The 18,028-nt window shown below is 58.3% G+C and overlaps 2 protein-coding genes across 2 annotated transcripts in view; both read left to right on the top strand.

Annotated features, from left to right (window-relative positions):
* Positions 1–3,426: 3,426 nt before the first annotated feature.
* On the top strand, positions 3,427–5,101 carry MSRB1 (methionine sulfoxide reductase B1). The gene is made up of 4 exons (XM_088527811.1): positions 3,427–3,511; positions 4,198–4,340; positions 4,460–4,574; positions 5,066–5,101. Exons 1-4 carry the CDS (start codon positions 3,457–3,459, stop codon positions 5,092–5,094), a joined length of 342 nt encoding a protein of 113 aa, XP_088383937.1. The 5' UTR covers positions 3,427–3,456; the 3' UTR covers positions 5,095–5,101.
* Positions 5,102–12,526: 7,425 nt separating this feature from the next.
* Positions 12,527–18,028, top strand: part of HS3ST6 (heparan sulfate-glucosamine 3-sulfotransferase 6) — a 29,799-nt gene continuing 24,297 nt past the window's right edge. Inside the window, exon 1 of the mRNA XM_088527810.1 lies at positions 12,527–12,924. Coding sequence (XP_088383936.1) covers positions 12,527–12,924 — 398 coding nt within the window. The remainder of the gene's footprint in view (positions 12,925–18,028) is intronic.

Below are 18,028 nucleotides of genomic sequence, written 5' to 3'. Positions count from 1 at the left end.
CCCACGGGATGCAGAGGTGCCCCAAGCGATGCAGAGGTGCCCCAAGGGATGCAGAGGTGCCCCAAGGGATGCAGAGGTGCCCCACGGGATGCAGAGGTGCCCTGTGGGATGCAGAGGTGCCCCACGGGATGCAGAGGTGCCCTGTGGGATGCAGAGGTGCCCCACGGGATGCAGAGGTGCCCCAAGCGATGCAGAGGTGCCCCACGGGATGCAGAGGTGCCCTGTGGGATGCAGAGGTGCCCCACGGGACGCAGAGGTGCCCTGCGGGATGCAGAGGTGCCCTGTGGGATGCAGAGGTGCCCCAAGCGATGCAGAGGTGCCCCAAGCGATGCAGAGGTGCTCTGCGGGATGCAGAGGTGCTCCATGGGATGCAGAGGTGCTCCGTGGGATGCAGAGGTGCCCCGCGGGATGCGGGAGTGCTCCGCAGCACTCCTTAGGATCTGGGGACCTGCACCAAGGGCCATAGAGATCGAGCACCAAGGGGCAAGAGGCAGGGATGGCATCTGCAGGTCCCCGGCAGTTTTGCTGCTGCGTTAGGAAGCAGCACAGTTTCCCTTCAAACCTGTGACCAGCTTTGAGTCATCCCAGAGCCCATGGATAAGCGCAGGAAAGCAGTGACTCGCGGGGGCTGATATTCCCGATGGTAAAGGATGCACCTTGCCATGCGGGGCTGGCCATGGCTCCCTTGCCAGTGCACGGCCTTGTCCCCGGGTGTCCCCCCAGCTCTGCCCACCTCTGCAGATGCCCCCGCACCCTGTGCTGCCACTCCGGGCCTCGCTGAGGCTTCCCCGCTCACGGCACCGATGGGCACCGCGACCACTCGGGGCTTCCCTGGCCCCGCTGCAACTGGTACCTGGGGCAGCGCTGGCACCGCCGCTCCCGGGCCGGTCCCGGGGCTGGGGAAGGAGGAGAGGAGCCTGCGGAGGAGCTGGGCTGGGACCGAAGCCGAAGCTGGAGTCAGAACTGAAGCTGGAGCTGGAGGATCAGTGCAGCTGCTGCAGGAGGGGAACTGGTGCTGGAGGAGGAGGAGGAGGCTGGTCCTGGAACCGGTGCCGGAGGAGCAGACTGGTCCCGGTGCTGGTCCCGGTGCTGGAGGAGGAGGCTGTTCCCTTACCGGACTTGGGGAGCAGGTGCTGGTCTTAGTGCCGGTGCCGGGTTTGGGGGATCAGTGCTGGTCCCGGTGCTGGTCCCAGACGCGGTGCCGGGCAAGGGGGGCCGGGCTGCGCTCGCCCCGCTCCAGCCGCCGGGGCCGGAGCATCCGCAGGGGCGCGCGGGCCCCGCTCCGCCCCGCTCCGCCCCGCGCACCGCCCCCGGCCGCTCCGCTGGGCCCTTCACCGCGTCCTCAGGGCGTCCGGCCGAGCGGCTGCCGTGTCGGGGCCCCGGTGCCGGCGCCTGGAGCAGCCCCGGCTCTTCCCGGGGCCCTGGGTGTCCTATGGGATGCAGCCCATGGAGCCGTCCTGGGAGCTGAGCGCTGACCCAACCGGGCTCACGCGCTGAGGACACAGGTGGCTCTTGGGGGACTGTCCCCAACAGGCGGGGGCTGCATGGGGCTGTCTCCCTGCCAGGCCGCGCATGAGCTGCCGCACCGACTGCCTGCGGATTAACACGATAATCCTCTTTATAAATACACACCCCCTGCAGGATGCACTTCCCCCTTTGCATTTCTGAGCAATTTGGCTTTCGGAAGATGGACACTCCTCTGGTTTGGGATGTTGGCTATTTGCTCTGGTGCTTCTGACAGAATCCTGCTGTCGCTGGCAAGCTTGGAAAGGAGGAAAAGTGGAAGCAGGGGGATGGCAGAAGGAAAAGTGCTTGGGGGATGGTGCCAGCTTATGCAACGCGTCTCTGCACTGCACCGGCACACGCAGACACCTGCATGGCCCTGAGAGCATCACAGGTTGCTCCCGCTCCGGATTAATCCCACACTGTCACCAGCAGCAGGGCAGGAGCTCTGGTGGGGCCTCGCTTTGCCACGTCCCTGAATACGGACCATGAGCAAAGCGGGTTAATGCCCAGGCAAGGCCCAGGCCGTGTCCTGTGCAAGCAGAGCAGGGCTTTTCCCTAAAATATCCCTTAATGCTAAGGTGACCCTTGCCCTGCAGTGCCCGGCGGGCAGCTGGGATTAGCACCAGAGCAGGGATTGGGGGGAGGTACAAATCCCCCCCCGGCTCACTCGGAGCGCTTCTCCCTGGAGCCACGTGCGCGGCTGCAGAGAGGAGCTGTTGTGTCCGGGGGCAGCGGGAGCCTCGGTTCCCCACGGCACCAAGCAGGGACGTTCCCGGGTACTCGCTGGCCCCTTCCCAGGCACAGCAGCCTGGATCCCGCTGCCACTGTCTGCACCCCGGCGCCCCAATGGGTGTCCCCAGCCGCGCTCTGCCTTCAGCTTCCTCAGAAGGGGCACCGGTCATGTGCCCGAGGGCGGCCCGCCGCGGTGTCAAGGTGTTACAGTGTCACAGTGTTGCGGTGTCACAGTGTCACTGTGTCATGGTGCTGCGGTGTCACAGTGTTGTGGTGTCGCGGTGCTATGGTGCTGTGACGGTGTGGTGTCACAGTGTCAGGATGCCATGGTGTTGCAGTGTCTCGGTGTTGCAGTGCCGTGGTGTTGTGGTGTCATGGTGTTGCAGTATCATGGTGTTGTGGTGTCATGGTGCTGCGGTGTCACTGGTGTTGTGGTGTTACGGTGTCACAGTGTTGCAGTGTCGCGGTGTCACAGTGTCGCGGTGTTGTGATGTTGTGGTGCCACAGTGTCATGCTGTTGCAGCGTCACGGTGCTGTGGTGTCACGGTGTTGCGGTGTCACGGTGCTGCAGTGTCATGGTGTAGTGGTGTCACAGTGTGGCAGTCGCGGTGTCACAGTGCTGCGGTGTCATGGTGTTGTGGCGTCAAGGCGTTGCAGTGTTACGGCGCTGCAGTGCCACAGTGTCGCGGTGTCACAGTGTCGCGGTGTCACAGTGTCACAGTGTCGCGGTGTCACAGTGTTGCAGTGTAGCGGTGTCGCCATGTCACAGTGTAGCAGTGTCACAGTGTCGCGGTGTCACAGTGTCACAGTGTCGTGGTGTCACAGTGTTGCAGTGTAGCAGTGTCGCCATGTCACAGTGTCGCGGTGTCACAGTGTTGCGGTGTAGCGGTGTCGCCATGTCACAGTGTAGCGGTGTCACAGTGTCGCGGTGTCACAGTGTCGCGGTGTCACGGTGTCACAGTGTTGCAGTGTCGCGGTGTCACGGTGCTGCAGTGTCACCGGTGGCTCCGGTGCCCCCCGCAGACCGGCTCGGAGGCGTCTCCGGGGCCGCCCCCGCGCGGCGCCCGCCGGCCCCGGCACCGCGGCGCCCCCTGGAGGCTGCGGGGCGTGGCCGCCGGCTGCGGGGCGGGGCCTAGGGGGCGGGGCCGTGCCGGGGGCGGGGCTGTGGGCGGGCCCCGCCCCGTGGGCGGGGCCGGGCGGTGCGGCGGCGGCGCAGCCATGTCGTTCTGCGCCTTCTTCGGGGGCGAGGTGTTCCGGAGCCACTTCGAGCCGGGTCAGCGCGCCGGGCCGGGCCGGGCCGGGCCGGGCCGAGCCGGGCTGGGTCAGAGGGGCCACCCCTCGTAGGGCCACCCTGCCGGGGGGGGGGTCCCTTATGGGGGTCTATAGGGCCAGAATGAACGGGGGGCGCGGGGGCTGAGGAGGAGGAGAATGTCCCCTATGGGGTCTGTAGGGAGCTCCGGTAGGGCCAGCATGGAGCTGGAGGGTTGGGGGGGGTCCCATATGGGGTCTGTAGGGAAACGCTGTAGGGCGGGGGTAGGGACTGGGAGGGGGGAATGTCCCCTATGGGGTCTGTAGGGAGCTCCTGTAGGACCAGAATGGAGCTGGGTGGGGGTCACAGAGTGCTGCCCCATGCCCCTCTGCCCTACAAGTCCAGGTTTCAGGATGGGAGAGGCACTCTGTAAAGGGGGATAGGGAAATTCTCCTATATGGATTTGGAGGGGGCTCTTCCTAAAGGGTCCAGGCTGCAGAGCTGTCCCCTACAGGGATGCAGGTCTCTATAAGTCCTTGGGGCTTGGCAGTGGGGAGCTCGGAGTCCAATGGGCTTCATCTCATTCCTGGAATGAATCCTGGAGTGTGCAGGCGTCCCTGTCCCCTCATCCGTGTCCCTGTCCCCTCCTGGCCCCCGGGGTCGAGGCCGCCTGCGGAGCTGCTGCCGAACTTGCCCCTTTCCCCTTGCAGGCATTTACGTGTGTGCCAAGTGCGGCTACGAGCTCTTCTCCAGCCGTGCCAAGTACGAGCACTCGTCCCCGTGGCCAGCCTTCACCGAGACCATCCACGAGGACAGCGTGGCCAAGCGCAAGGAGCGGCCCGGCGCTTACAAGGTGCCGATTCGAAAGTGCTCGGGAAAAGGAACAAAAAAGCAGAGCCCTTTTCTCATAGCAGAGTCCGACCACCCTCTCTCGGGAGACCACTTATTGCCGGGCTCTTCTTGTGTTTCCAGGTGTCTTGTGGCAAGTGCGGCAATGGGCTGGGCCACGAGTTTCTCAACGATGGGCCAAAGAGGGGCCAGTCCCGCTTCTGAATATTTAGCAGCTCGCTGAAGTTCGTCCCCAAAGGTGAGGGCTGCCCTGTGAGGGGTTTTATGTGCTCTTCAGCTTGGCTAAGTGCTCCTACAGTTGTCTTAAATCTTGCTTCCCAAATCCCTGCTGTGCCAAGCCTGGGCATGGAGACTGGGCAAAGCAAGGGCAGGGAGTTCCCGACCTGATGCTCACACAGCTGGGAGGATTTGCTGTGTCGTCACCCACAGAAATCACATGGGAAGTTTGGATATTGCTTTACAGATGGGGAACGGATCTGCCAGGAAGGGAAAGGCTGCTCTTGCTTGTGGTTATCACACTGTTTTACTTCCTCTGAGTCAGAAAAAGGCTTTGGGGAACCTTGTCTGAGGGCAACACCGTGGCTGCATGTGCTGCTGTCCTACTTATCGCATTGTAACTCCTGTGAAATATTAACTGCGTGTAGCAAAATAACTGCATAAAGTAGACTGCGGGTTTTGGAGCAAGAAAGGTGGACCCTGATTTTTTTTTCTTTTCTCTCCTCCTTATAGACAAAGTAGAGGACTTGAAGGAGAAGTAAGCGAGCTGCTCTACCCAGCACACCGCTCCTCAGCTGATCCCACGCTCACGCTTTGGGATGGACCGTTGGGTCAACAGGGCACTCGGAGCAATAGAAAACCTGAAGAAAAGAAGCTACTGGTTCCCCCAGGCCAGTTCTCTCCTTAGAAACGGTTCTGGGTGCTGGGGACAGAGCTGTGGCAGGGGAGCCTTGGGGAGGGCAGGGCAAAACGTGGTTGCTGGCGCTCTGCTCCTGCCCGGTGGTGGGTTGTGCGGCTTCCATCGGAGGTTGCTGTACATGCGTTGGACTGATGCAAACGCTGCAGCTCCTCATCCCACCCGCCCTCCTCTCGTCCGCCCGTTCTCTGAGACACCCTGCCCTCTGCCAGCACTGGCTCCTACCCAATCCCTCCTGGTTCATCCCCTTGGCAGTAGCACGTGCGCCTGCCGAGCTCTGGGGCCCTTCTGCTCTCGAGGGCAGCAGCGCCAGGGCTCCCCCAAAGCTGCTGCCATTTCCGTTCATCACCAGCTGCGATCCAGAGTCACTCCGCTGCTGCTTCCAGCGGGTAGCCCTGGATAACAGGGATCAGAGTCTGGGTTAATCTCTGGGTGCTATTCTGGGCTGGGGTCATGGTATGAATTGTCCTATGTAAACCCTTCCAGGATGCTAGGGCAAAGATGATTTTATGATCCTGCTAGACAAAATCCAGGTATTTTACCCTTCTGCACATCTTGCACACAGTAGAGACGGTTCCAGATTTATTGTGTTCCCTGGGCTTGATTCTGGCCTTGCCTCACGCCAGGTCTGTTACTGTGTCAAATCAACCCAGTAGTGTTAACGGTTCCATGCAAGGAAGACCAGAATCAGCCTCAGCGAGTGCCACTTGCATAACTCGGGCTTTAGGAATCACATGTTTGAGTGCCCTTTGCCCTGGGAAGGGCCACGGCGCTGATTTGTCCTTAATTCGCACTGTGATCCTGCCCCGTGTTCAGTTAGACACGCACAGATGGGTGGCAAACCCCAACCCTTGGCCACCGTGAGCCTTTTACGGACCTGTGGCTCCGGAATTACAGTGCACGGGTGGCTTGGCCAAGCCGTGCCGCGGTTCAGCTGCCCTCGGGGCACTTCATGGGCTTTCCATGCATTTTACCTCCTCGGAGACCATGGGGACACTGACACTGACCGCCTGGCGTTCGCTGCTGACCTTGTACCTCTTCGAATACTAAAAATAAATCACTGATTCACTGTGTCAGACAACTTCTTTTTCAAGCAGCGCCTCTTGACGGTAAATCCTGGGGGGATAACACTGGGATTCCTCCTCCTTGCTTTTCAGACTCACTGTCTGCATTGCTGGAGGGTACGTCTGTCTGGGACGTGCGCTGCGTCTGTGTCCTAGGAAATCTAGGACGATTTCCCTGCGTTCTAAGATACGGCCAGAAATCCAAGGGCAGATTTTGCCAGGTGACTCGGAGATGTCTCCCAAGCGTCTCCGTCTCCAGCCACAGACGTGGGAGCCCAAAATCCAGAAATATCCGCCGTGCATCTGGCCTGCTCAGAGCAGTTGGCCTGAGGCTGGTCCGTGTGGTTTTATCCTGCATCTGTCTCTGTTATCCCTGGCTTTGCAATGTGAAAGGGGGAATGTTAGAGCTTTTGGGCATTTCCAGAATCAAAACATTCCTTGGGGAAAGTCTTTTCTTTTCTTAGATTAGCACTTTTACTCAATTGTAGTTGGTTTTGGCTCGTTTCGTAGTTAAATGCTTTTGTTCTGGGTCATTTCTAGACTGAGGTCTGGCAGGGTTTCCTAGGGGAAGGGTGATGAGTTCTGCAGGGTCTAGCGAGAGTTTCCACGGGGGAAACTGGATGTGAGGGTGGAAGCTGCAACTCCCCTTCCCACCTGCAGCGCTCAGGAAGGTCCCGTGGTTGGGCAGAGCCCGATGCCGCGTCCAGGGAATCTGGGAACGGAGCTGGACGTGGCCCGAGCCGGCCTCCCCGCTCCAGCCTCCCCGGGGCTGCTGCGATGGGAAGCGGTGGGTGCCCAGCGCCCATCCCGCCGCGGTGCTTCCTCACATCCCGCTGCCATCCGGGTGGGATGGATGTGGCGCCTGACTGGGCGCTCGCTGCTGCACCAACCACTGATTCGGTTTCAGCCCGAGTTCCAGCTCCTCTCCCACTGCCTGGTCCTCCAGCCGTTGTGGTGTCGCGGGATGCTCCGCTTGGGCCCAGCATCCCGGGACGCGGAGCGGCTTTCCCCGGTGCAGGCGGCCGTTGCCTTCGTGCTGCAGTTTGTGGCTGCAGACGCAGGAGGGTGCCAGCGCTATTCCCGCTCCTTCCTTCCCCCAGAGCGGGCGGGTGCTTTGGCAAGTCCCAGTTTTCCAGGCACAGCAACACTAGGATGCACCGGAGCCTCCTGGCTGGCACAGGGCTGCACTGGGGCAGCCGTATCCTTGGCCAGGCCACCCACTCCGTCCTGTCCCCCCTGCCAGGGACACTGCTGGGTCCCTTGTCCCCACTGGGGACACTGCAGGCACCCACCGGACCCACAGGACAGGACAAATCTGCCCCAAAAGTGCTTTTTTCCCCCTATTCTGCTGCGAGGGGCCAGGCCCCTGCCACGCCATTGCTGCAAGGCTGGACTTGGGCTGCCTCCTCCTTGCCGCCATCCATCCTCATTTGATCATTACGCTAACGACGATCCGGGCTTAATATGAGCGTTTTGCTTATTGGGCAAAAGCGGCCCCACATGAGCGACATGAGTTTAATGACACAGCGGGCTCCGAGGCCCCAAATTGAATTACGTTGCCAGGCTGATGCAAACTTCCCTGCTTGTTTAAAGCCCCATTCGTTTCCCTGCCGTAGCCTCCAGCTGACCTCCCTTTTAATTTTTATATTTCTCGTTTCTTTGCATGGCACCAAGTGGACCTGCCATCCTGACCTGCTGCGAAAGGGCTCCGGAGGGCCAGAGCATGGGGGGATTGAGATTAATTCTCTTAATAAAGACGGCAGGACCTATAGAAATTACGTTACGCAAGGGAAAAAGGAAAATGAGCCGGAGGCATTAGGAAGCTCTAATCGCTGCTGTTGCTCTGGGCAAGTGGGTTTGGACCAAGGAATCGCTTTAATTGCACGGGGTGCTTTAATTGCACCTGGCGCTGCAGAAATGCAATGAGGGCCGAGCACTTTTTTCTTTTTTTTTTTTTTGGGGGGTGAATTACGGACAATAAGTTCCCGTAATTAAAAAGGAAACCCGATGGCACGCAGGAGGAAACCCGTTTCTGTGGCACGCAGAGGGCTGCAATGAGGCACGTTGCCTCCGTCGCGGCCCCGCCGTGAGCACACCTGAGCGGGGGGTGGAAAACAGCAACATCTGCAGAAAACAGCAACATCTGCAGAAAACAACAACATCTGCAGAAAATTCAGGGCTTGTTTCCCCCCCTACACCCCGGCTCTGCTCTTCCTGGAGTGTTTTGGACACGGCCCCTTGGTGGCAGCGGGACGGATGGCACGGAGCAGGTCCCAGCTCCTGCGTGGGCACCGTTCACCCCGAAACACCAACAGCCCCATAGGAAAGTGGGGTTTCCCAAGCCACTTGGTCAAAGCAGGATGGAAAAGAAGCCCAGGAACAAATCCCTCTGCTCGGAAGGCGCCGGGACGCGCGGCGGGACGGTTGTCTGGATGCAAAGCAGATCAGGAGCAGGAACCATGCGGGACGGCTCTGCTTATCCTCCGCCTTGGAGCTAACGTAATTCAATTAGCAGGAACAGTAAATATAGCTCGTTTTAATTTAGATGGAGGGGTTGGTGCAGCTCCCTCTCTAACAGCCGGAGCAGGGAAGCTGGGGGAGGGCGGCAGGGATTCCTGCAAAAGCCCCCTTTTCAGCAGGGCCGGCGACCGCCCCATCGAAGGCCTTGCAGATCATCGGTGGAATTAAATTATATCCTTATGGGATGCAAAAGGAAGAGGGGGAAGGCAGCGGGAGGGAGGAAACGGGGCACGCTATTTAAAGAGCGGCCGCCGGGCCCGGCAGAGCCGCGGCGGTCGACATGTGTCTTCATGATTGCGCCGCATTCCTGGGAGATTATTTCCAAGGCGAGCATCTTTTCTGCATCACGGGCTATCTTTGTTCCCCTCTGACGTCTCCGGTCGGGGCTGGGATTTTATTGCCGCGGTCGGGCCTGCCAGCAGCCCCGCAGCGCTGCCGCGCATCGGCCTCCCCGCTCGCCCGTGTCCCGCAGGAACAGCGCTCCAAGGCGGAGCGCGGGCGGGTTAATCGCGGATTAATCGGAGGGCAAATTGTGCAGGCCCTGAAACGTGCGGGTTTGGGAGGTTTGTGCAAAGCCGCGTCCTGCTGGGGCTCTGACATGGGGACCACGGGGATACCGAGGGCCGTGCATGCGTGGGGACCGTGGGGATGCTCCAAAGCAGCTTCCCACATTTGAGTAATTAAGGCCTTTGCAGCAAAGCCACAGGGAAACTGAGGCTCAGCGGGGCTCAGGCAGCGTCGGTGCCTTAGGGGCACGAGAGCTGCAGTTTGGGGCACAAACATGGGATTTTGGAATGAAGTTGCATTGCTTGGGCAATTGCTCCAATTGCAAGGGCAAGGAGCCCCGTGCTGAGCCCTGTGCCAGCCCCAGCAAGGAAGTGCTGTCCCGCTTCCCAGTTTGCAGATCCCTCCTTCCCTGCCCTTCCGCTCCGGCCCGGCCGAGCCTCCCGTGTGGAGCAGCCGGGTGCATCGAGCCGAACCGCGGACTGCAGAGCGTTTGCCAGGGAATTTGAGGAATTTGGAGAGAAGCCCCCCAAAGAAATTAAGGCCAGATGGGTCCCAGGGAGAAGCAGAGCCCAAACTCTTTCAGATGCTGCTCCCGGTGATGCCCCAAATGAGGAGCTTTCTGCAGGGGGGTTCACGTGCCATGGGCATCTCCTTCGTGCTGCTTTTCCCAGGCTCCGGCGCCCACGTGCTGGCTTCAGCAGCTGGAGCATTCCTGATGCAATGTGCTGGAGTATTCCTGATGCAATGTGCTTTTCTTAAATAAAACCAACAAGCTCAGTGTTGTTGAACACGGTAAGGGATACAAACGAAGAATAATTGTTCCTTGGTGCCAGGTCGGGCGGCAGGAGAGCAGGGGCTGGGCTGCAGAGCTCGGCCTGCAAGCGGGCCGTGATCCGAGCTGCCGAGCAATCCGGAATTTCCCTCTTCCCAGGGAAAACTGATCCTGGAGGGCAGGAAAAGGGAGCTCCTCTCCCCCTTCGTGCACTGCATTGCATGCTGCACCCACGCACTGTGCTGCACTGCATGCATGCACTGCACCCATGCGCTGCACCCATGCGCTGCACCCATGCACAGCATTCCGCCCAGCTCCTGTGCATCCCTCTGGCTCTGATCTCTGCAGCTGCAGCCTCAGGAGAACGATGCCCACAGGGGGAAGGAGAGCATTGGCTAATTAGGCTCATTAACTTATTCATTATATGTTCATTATCGTTAATGGCAAAATACTTTGCTGTAGCAGGGGCTTTGTGTGATTAAGCCTGGGCTTGGTGGGGAGAGCAGGCAGAGGGGCCCTGGGGTGCAGCGGGGCAGGGAGCCTGGCTGAGCACTGCCCTCGGGCCCCTTTGCTTTAGGCCATGCCCCAGCTCTGATTTTTTGCATCCTTGGGAGGCACCAAAAACTGCATTTCTATTATTTCTTTAAATTAGAGCTTGAAGGAAACGGAAGGGTTTGGGCTGCTCCCTGCGTTTACTGGGATGATGGAGACACATGAGGAGGGAGGATCCTATTGAGGATCAGGCTGGAGACATGGGATGGCCCAAACGTGAGGATGGTGATTACAGCACCGGGACCCTGGTGCTTGTTGAAACTTGTGGGTTTGGGGTTTTTGTTTGTTTGTTTTTGCCATGAAAAACGGAGCTGGGCTTTGGGGCTGGGGCTCTGCGGGTGCCCTGGGACTCCCTCCCATCCCTGTGTCCTGCAGCCCCGTGCGGAGGAGGCCGCTGGGCGTCAAAGCGGGCAGTTTCTTGCCAAGGGCTCCCATTTAGACAAGTTGGCATTTTCCAACAACAACTTCCCCTCCTCAAATGCAAACACCAAGCTGGAGAAATTCCCACCGGCTCTAGCCCCGAGCGGATTGCTGGATCCCCTCACGGATCCGTGCGCGAGCTCAGCGAGTGCCGCCTGCAGCACGCGAGGCCTTTCCGCTTCCCAGAGCGCTGCCGCTCGCGGCCTCGCTTCCTCGGCACGCTGCCGCTTCCCGGGCTTCCCCGGGGAACCTCCACGTTGGAAAGTGGATGTTTACCCGGTCGCACGCTGGAAAGCTGCCGTGGGCCGGGCAGCGCCGGCGCAGCCACGAGAGGGCACAAGGTCCCTCCCTGGGGCTGCGCAGCCCGTTCCTGGGCAGATGTGCAGCCACACAGCTGTGCTGCTGGGCAGCTGTTCCACCAAACAGCCATGCAACTGCACAGCTGTGCAGGCGTGCAAGCGAGCTGCCGTGCAACCGCGCAAACATGCAGCTGTGCTGCAATACAGTCATGCAATCCTGCAGTGTGCTGCAGATCTGCCATACAGCAGAGCTGCTGCGCAGCTGTGCAAACGTCCAGCTGTGCCGCGGTGCCCGTAGGCTGCTGTGCCACCATTCCCTGCCCCTGAGCTCCCGCTGTGGATCTTCCTCTCCGCAAGAATCTCTCCATCTTTTGGGAGACTCGGGGGACCTCGTTAAAAACAGAGTTAAGTCTATTAACAGGTTAATGAAGACAGCGTTGATTGCAATCGCACGGAAGAGGCTGCAGCGGTGGGTTGGGACCGAGCACGGGCTGTGCGGGGCGAGCGCAGGGTGAGGAGGAGCTGCCTGCGGGGTCCCCCCACACTTGGGCTCACTGTGGGCTCAACGTGGGCAGTGCTGCTGGCGGGCTCTGTGTGCCAGGGACAGCCGGGGCCAAGAGGGAAGGGCACCCCATGCAGCCCAGGCTGTGCTGCGCCCCATGGCAAGTGCCCTGTGCACCTTTCTGTGCCCCAATGTCCTGCTGTGTGGGCACCCCATGCAGCCCGGGCTGTGCTGTCCCCCACGGCAAGCGCCCCATGCCCCTATCTGCACCCCACATGTCCCGCTGCGGCCCCACGCTGACCCACGGCCTCGGGCCATCCCATCAAGAACCGAACCCAGCGCCGCGGAGCCCCCGTCAACTTCCCACCCCCGCTGCGCAGCGCGAGGGAATTAATCACTAATTAGAGCCCCATAAATTAACAGCGGGGGGGCAAAACTCCCGCGTTTCCGTAGCGCAGCCCCCCCGCCCCATCCAACGGGAATGGGCGCTCGGCACGTGCCCCCTCCCCGCCCCCCCGAGGGGGAGGGCCCAGCGGCGCGGGGCCGGGTGCGCGGGGAGGGGGCCGGTACCGGAGGCGCCGTCGGAAGCGGCCGGCAGCGCCGGGCAGGATGCGCCGTCCGTGCCCGGGGAGCGGCCGCCGATGGGATGTAGCGGGCGGCTGCTGGGAGCCGTCGGGGGGCGCCGCGCCTCGCTCTTCCTCACCATGATCCTCTTCTTCACCTACTTCTTCTACTGCCTCCCGGGGCCCTGCGAGCCGCGGCCGCCCGCGCTGCTCCTGCCGCCGCCCGCCGCGCTCCCCGACGGCGCCGCGCTCCCCGACGGCCCCGCGGGGCCGTCGGGGAGCGCGGCGCCGTCGGGGAGCGCGGCGGGCGGCGGCGGGGGCAGCCGCCGTTTCCCGCAGGCCATCATCGTGGGCGTGAAAAAGGGCGGCACGAGGGCGCTGCTCGAGTTCCTGCGGGCGCACCCGGCCGTGCGCGCCGTGGGCGCCGAGCCCCACTTCTTCGACAGGTGCTACGAGAGGGGCCTGCGCTGGTACAGGTAACGGCGGGGCCGCTGGAGGGTTGTGCCGGTTCCCCGTCCCGGGAATGGTCCCGGTTCCGGCGGCTCCCGGGAATAGTCCCGGTGGGGTCCGTTCCTGGGGATGCGGACGGTCCCGGTGGGTGCCGGTGTCGCGGACGGTCCTGGCGGGTCTCGGTGGGTGCCGGGATCGCGGACACTCCCGGCGGGTCCCGGTTCTGGTGGGCGCCGGTCCGGGGGCGGTTCTGGCGGACGCCGGTCTTGAGGATGGTCCCGGTAACGGTCCCTGCTGTCGTTGTCCCCGCGGGTCCCTCCCGGGTCATGAACCCCCCGGGGACTCCTGCGCCACGGGAGAAGCGGCCACTCGAGCTGTGAACGGAGGGAGACAGGGAAGCGCAGGCGGGATGCGCCGGGATCCGCCCCGGCCGCCGCACTGCGGGGCTCGGACCCGCCGTCGGGGACGGTGGAGGAGCCGGTCCCGGGCACTTGCCGCTGGAGCGGGCGGGTCTGTGGCCGTCCCGGTGCCCGTCGCCGCCGTGGGACGGGAACTGGCACCGGGAGCAGCAATTTGCCTTTCGATTTATCCGGGCTTTGGGGGCTTAACCTTTACCGTTTATTCTCAGTTGTCCCGTACTCCTGCCCCGGCTTCCTCCAGGAGCTTTGCTTTTGTTTAAGTGGCTTTAAAAACAAAAGGAAAAATCAAGCAAGGAAGGAGCTCGGCTTTCCGGAGCTGCCTGGATCCTGGCTCCTCCCGGCCACCTGTCACCCAGCAAAGGGGCAAGGGCAAAGTGGTGGCATCCGAATCCCGGGGCACAAACGTCTTGATTCGCGGGAGTTGCTCAGTTTTGAGGGTTTTGATGGAGTCGAACTCTTGAGGCGATAAAACCCTGGGAAGAGCAGCTACCGTGCATGTGGTGTCTATTAAACTCGCATCTCGTGGCCAAGTCGAGAGTGGCCGGGCCAGATCTGCTCGGCGTGCTAAGTCCCTTGAAGGCAGGGGAAGAAGCGAGTCCGCTGTTTTGAAGCGAATCCAGCCGGGTAGATTTATAAAAGCGCTGCGGTGTTCCCCCGAAACATCTGAAAATAATCAAACGAGGAGCTCGCTCAGTCCTCCCTGCCTCTCCGCTGCGTTCCCTTGAAACCAGCATGGAATACTTCATTTCTTACATAGTCTTCCCAGGGCTTTGTGTTTTGGGAGAGGTTCAACGTAGCAAACCTCACCCAAATAATAACCTGTGAAAACCAGTGAGCCTCCTGGCAAGCGTAACCTTAGGAGTAATTTCACCCGCAGAGTCTCAACTCTGTTTTGCCACATCTGGACTGTAAAGTTGTTGCCTTAGCACACCTCTGAGCGCAGTGAGTAGCACGCTTGCTTTTATGATTGCGTTAATGTTGCTGTGACTTATTAGCTCATTTCCAAGCTCCGTGTGTACCTCCCGGGCCGCACAAGCCACGCGGAGGAGCGCTGAGCTTTGGGGTGATACCCGCGAGCCCGATCCGTGGGGCGGCGGGAGAGCCGACGCGCTCGTGTCGTGAGCGTGGCCTGGCGAGACGCGTCCCGTGCGTGCTGGATAAATGAATCCTCCTCCTTGCGCTGTGAGGTGGGTTTTTAGGGCTGTAAGCGTTGCAGGGAATTTGGCCTGGTAGCGGCTGCATGCTTCAAAATGATCCGAAGCACAGGAAAACCAGGGGAATAGCAGAGGGGATGTTGTCGGCGCGGTGGGATGTGTTACCAGAGGAGTGCAGGATGCTGTGAAGAAGCTGCATCCTTTCTAGTGAAGGAAATCTTAGCGGATGGTTTATTTTATTGCTGTATCAAACAAGCGTGTGTTCAATCATAGGCACAACCATTTTCCTGTTTTTTTGCTGCCTCTCCTGTTTCTCTTTGCGCAAAACCCGGGTGCGCTCCGTTTCTTTTTCCCCACGAAAGACACAGAGCCAAACGTTCAGGCTGCAGTGTGCTCGGGTGGAGGAAAATCGAAGCTGGACAAAAGTTCATTTCTTTTCCCCAATGAATATCGCAAAGTGATGTAAATGTTTTTAAAATACTTGAACTTGCTGGGAAACCAAAATTGCACCAGCTGCTTCTCATGCCAAGAGATTTGGACCAAAGGCACCTGTGGGTTGTTGCTTGTTTTAAGTAAAAGTTTAAGAAAAAATAAAAAACAAACAAACCCATCCAAACCTCCAGCAATATTTCTTATTTCTCTTTTTTTTTTCTCCATACGTCAGTCTTGGCAATTTCTGTCCTGTGGAAGGAGTGTCTGGTTGTATATGGAGTAGTTTACTTTATAATAGGAGTAAATGACTGAAAGCATTTATTCTTCCAGAGTATTTTATTTTATTTAAATTTGAAATAACCAGAAGCCCCCTGTTCAGAGGCGCTTTTTGCTAGCGGAAAAGGAACGTTCAGTTAAAAAGTGGCAAGTGCCTTCTATGAAATTCCTTGAGTTGCTCTAGGTTGAGCTAATTATGAGAAGATTAAACACCTTTTTTCTGGCTTGTAACATAAATTACTTAATGGCTAATCCAAGCATGAAACAAAATTTTATCCTAAAGCAAAATGCTATTTTAATTTTTTGGCACTCAGCACTGCTTAAACCAAAGTTTTTTTTTTTTTTTTTTTTTTTTTTTTTAAAGAGTGTGTGTGTGTGTGTATATATACGTGTATACTTGTTGCTAGTTTATTGTTATGTTTAGGTGCGTGGCTTCGGGGAATATGGTTGTCCTAGCTGAGACTCGGGGAACTCGCTGCTTTAGCTGTTGTCTGTCCACTTTATGGGAATATGGGAGTGCAGAACAGGGCGAATGCAAGTAGTTCCTTGAACGTGAGACACTTCACAGTGATATTTAGGACAACGCTGCAAATGTTTTAAGAGACACTTAGCATGAGGACAAGGGGCCAGTCCTGCCCCTGTTTGCCTGAATCTGGACAAACTGCCCCCAAAACGGGGCAGACCCAGAGGGGCTCCGAGCTGGTGTCTCTTCCTTGGCATCTCCTTCCAGCCGAGCAGATTTTTGTGTGAACGAACTCGGCGTCACTGACTGGGCTGTGGTTAGAGAACTGCACAGAAACGCTGGGGTTATTTTGTGCAGTTTCTGCACAAGTCCGTGCTCAAGCAGCATCCGGGGCAGGAGTTGCTCTCTTCTGGGGAAAAGTTTCTTTTTTGGGGGCTGGGGGGGGCAGTATTTGCAAACTTTGCCTTTGATGCCTTGTTGCCTGTGCAGCCGATGCACAGACCGGTCTCCCTGCTCCATCCACGAAACTCTGCAGCCGCAGTGGCTCAGGGAAGCAATTTTGTACTTCCTTATGTTATTTTTGATCTTAAAGTCCCATCTTCTGCTTTCCCTTTCCTTTTTTTTTTTGGTGTGTGTGTTTTGTTCGTTTTCTTTGTGTGAAATCTAAAGAAAATTGCAGAGAAACAGGGCCGGGCGCCGAGCAGCCAAACAGCCGCTCGTGTTTGTCGGGGAAGCGCCGCGCTCCAGGGCAGCTGCATGCTGTGCTCATAGGCATTGCACAGAATTCCTGACTTTCCTGCAATCCGGGGCCAAAGCGGTGAATCCGTGCCGGGGTGCGTGTCCGTGGGTGCCCGGACCAGCCGGCAAAGTCTTTCCTGAGAGCAGCAAGGGCCGATCGCCGCAGTGGCGCGTTGCAAGCGGAGAGATGCTCATAGGCACCTCTCAGCACTGCCGAATCGAGCTGGACTTTGTTTGGGGCCAAATCTAGCTTTTTACTGTCGTTTTCCCCTTTGGATCTACAATGTGCCGTGGGGAAGGGAGGTGTCCTGCTGCCTGTCGTGCCAACACTGCGCGATGGAGCAAGGTGCTCCGTAGCCCAAGCCGGTGCCGGGCCGCATCCCAGCACAAAGCTGGTGTCGCTGTCCAGGGAAAGCTTTTTCCAGAGACACCTAAGAAACACATAGGTGGGAAGAGACAAAGGAATCTTGCACGGAGTTGGATGGCAGCACTGAGAGCCTCTCCAGGACATTATCTTTATTCATTGACCCCGGCTAATCCGTTCCCCTAATGGACTCGCGGCTCCGCGCTCGAGATCAGCCCGCACTTCGCTCGGTGCAGTCACAGAAACTCAATCCTGGAACATAGTGCTTGGGGTGGTGGGGTGGGATCATTCTCCAGTCTCTCACTTTTTTTCCCTTTTTTTTTTTTTTTTTCTCTCTTCTTTTGTTACAAAACAGGATGTTTTTGTATCAGCTTCTCCCAACTCATTCCCCTAAAGGATCAAAATCAATTCTAAATTACAAAGAAAAAAAATCAGGAAATATGAGAGAAATTTGCAAATTTATAACTATATTTTAAGACTTCTATCTGCTGCATACTCCTTTGCTTAGTCCCCATTCTGCAGGCGCTTGCGCAGGGGCTGGGGATGGTACAAGTGGGTGAGCAGCACAGATCCCGTTTGGATTTTGCTGCTCCCCAGGACCTAGCAGTGCCCATGCTCAGGAGGCAGCCCGCAACACATGCAGAGTTTGCAAACGGCTTTCCCGCAGGATTAAAAATAATTTTTGTTGGAATTAAAACTCCCAGATATTTAAAGTGTTCCCAGATGCTGCGGAGGGCAACCAGAGTGGCAAACTGGGCTTGTGTTATCTGGGGCAGTGCCGGGGCTTTGGTTCTGGCCCCAGCCCATTGGGGTTGACAAGATGCTTCGTGTTGGTAGGAGCCGCTCGTGGGTCTGTGTTTCTGCAAGGAGAAGCGAGCCCGGAGCATCCACGCGTCGTGACCGAGCGTCGGGCTAAGACGATTACGGCTGCGTGTGACTCCTGGCTGAGATTTTTCTGATAAAAGCTGTGACTCGTGGAGTGTGACGAGTCCTGAGCTCTCGAGCTGAGGAATTCTTTCTGCTGCTGTCTCCTCTAAATAAATGGGGGTTTTATATGTGCTGGGCAGTGGAGTGTGCAAAAGTAACCTGAGTTTCTAAAGGATTTGAAGTATTCCAGTGTTGCTATCCCTGGCCACTTAAATAAATAAATAAAGCTGAGCATCTAGAAACTGTAAGGCTCATTTAAAAAGACAGATTTTATATGAATTAATACTTTTAGAAAGTACTCTTTAATCCATGCCCATGCATCATGATCCCCCAAATGACTCCTTTGTAACCTCAGAA

This window comes from Tinamus guttatus, unplaced genomic scaffold (genome assembly GCF_059628265.1).
Source record: "Tinamus guttatus ecotype Peru unplaced genomic scaffold, ASM5962826v1 Tinamus_guttatus_pri_ptg000291l, whole genome shotgun sequence".
In the NCBI taxonomy this organism is placed as follows: Eukaryota; Metazoa; Chordata; class Aves; order Tinamiformes; family Tinamidae; genus Tinamus; species Tinamus guttatus.
This window is presented reverse-complemented; position numbering and strand designations above follow the sequence as displayed.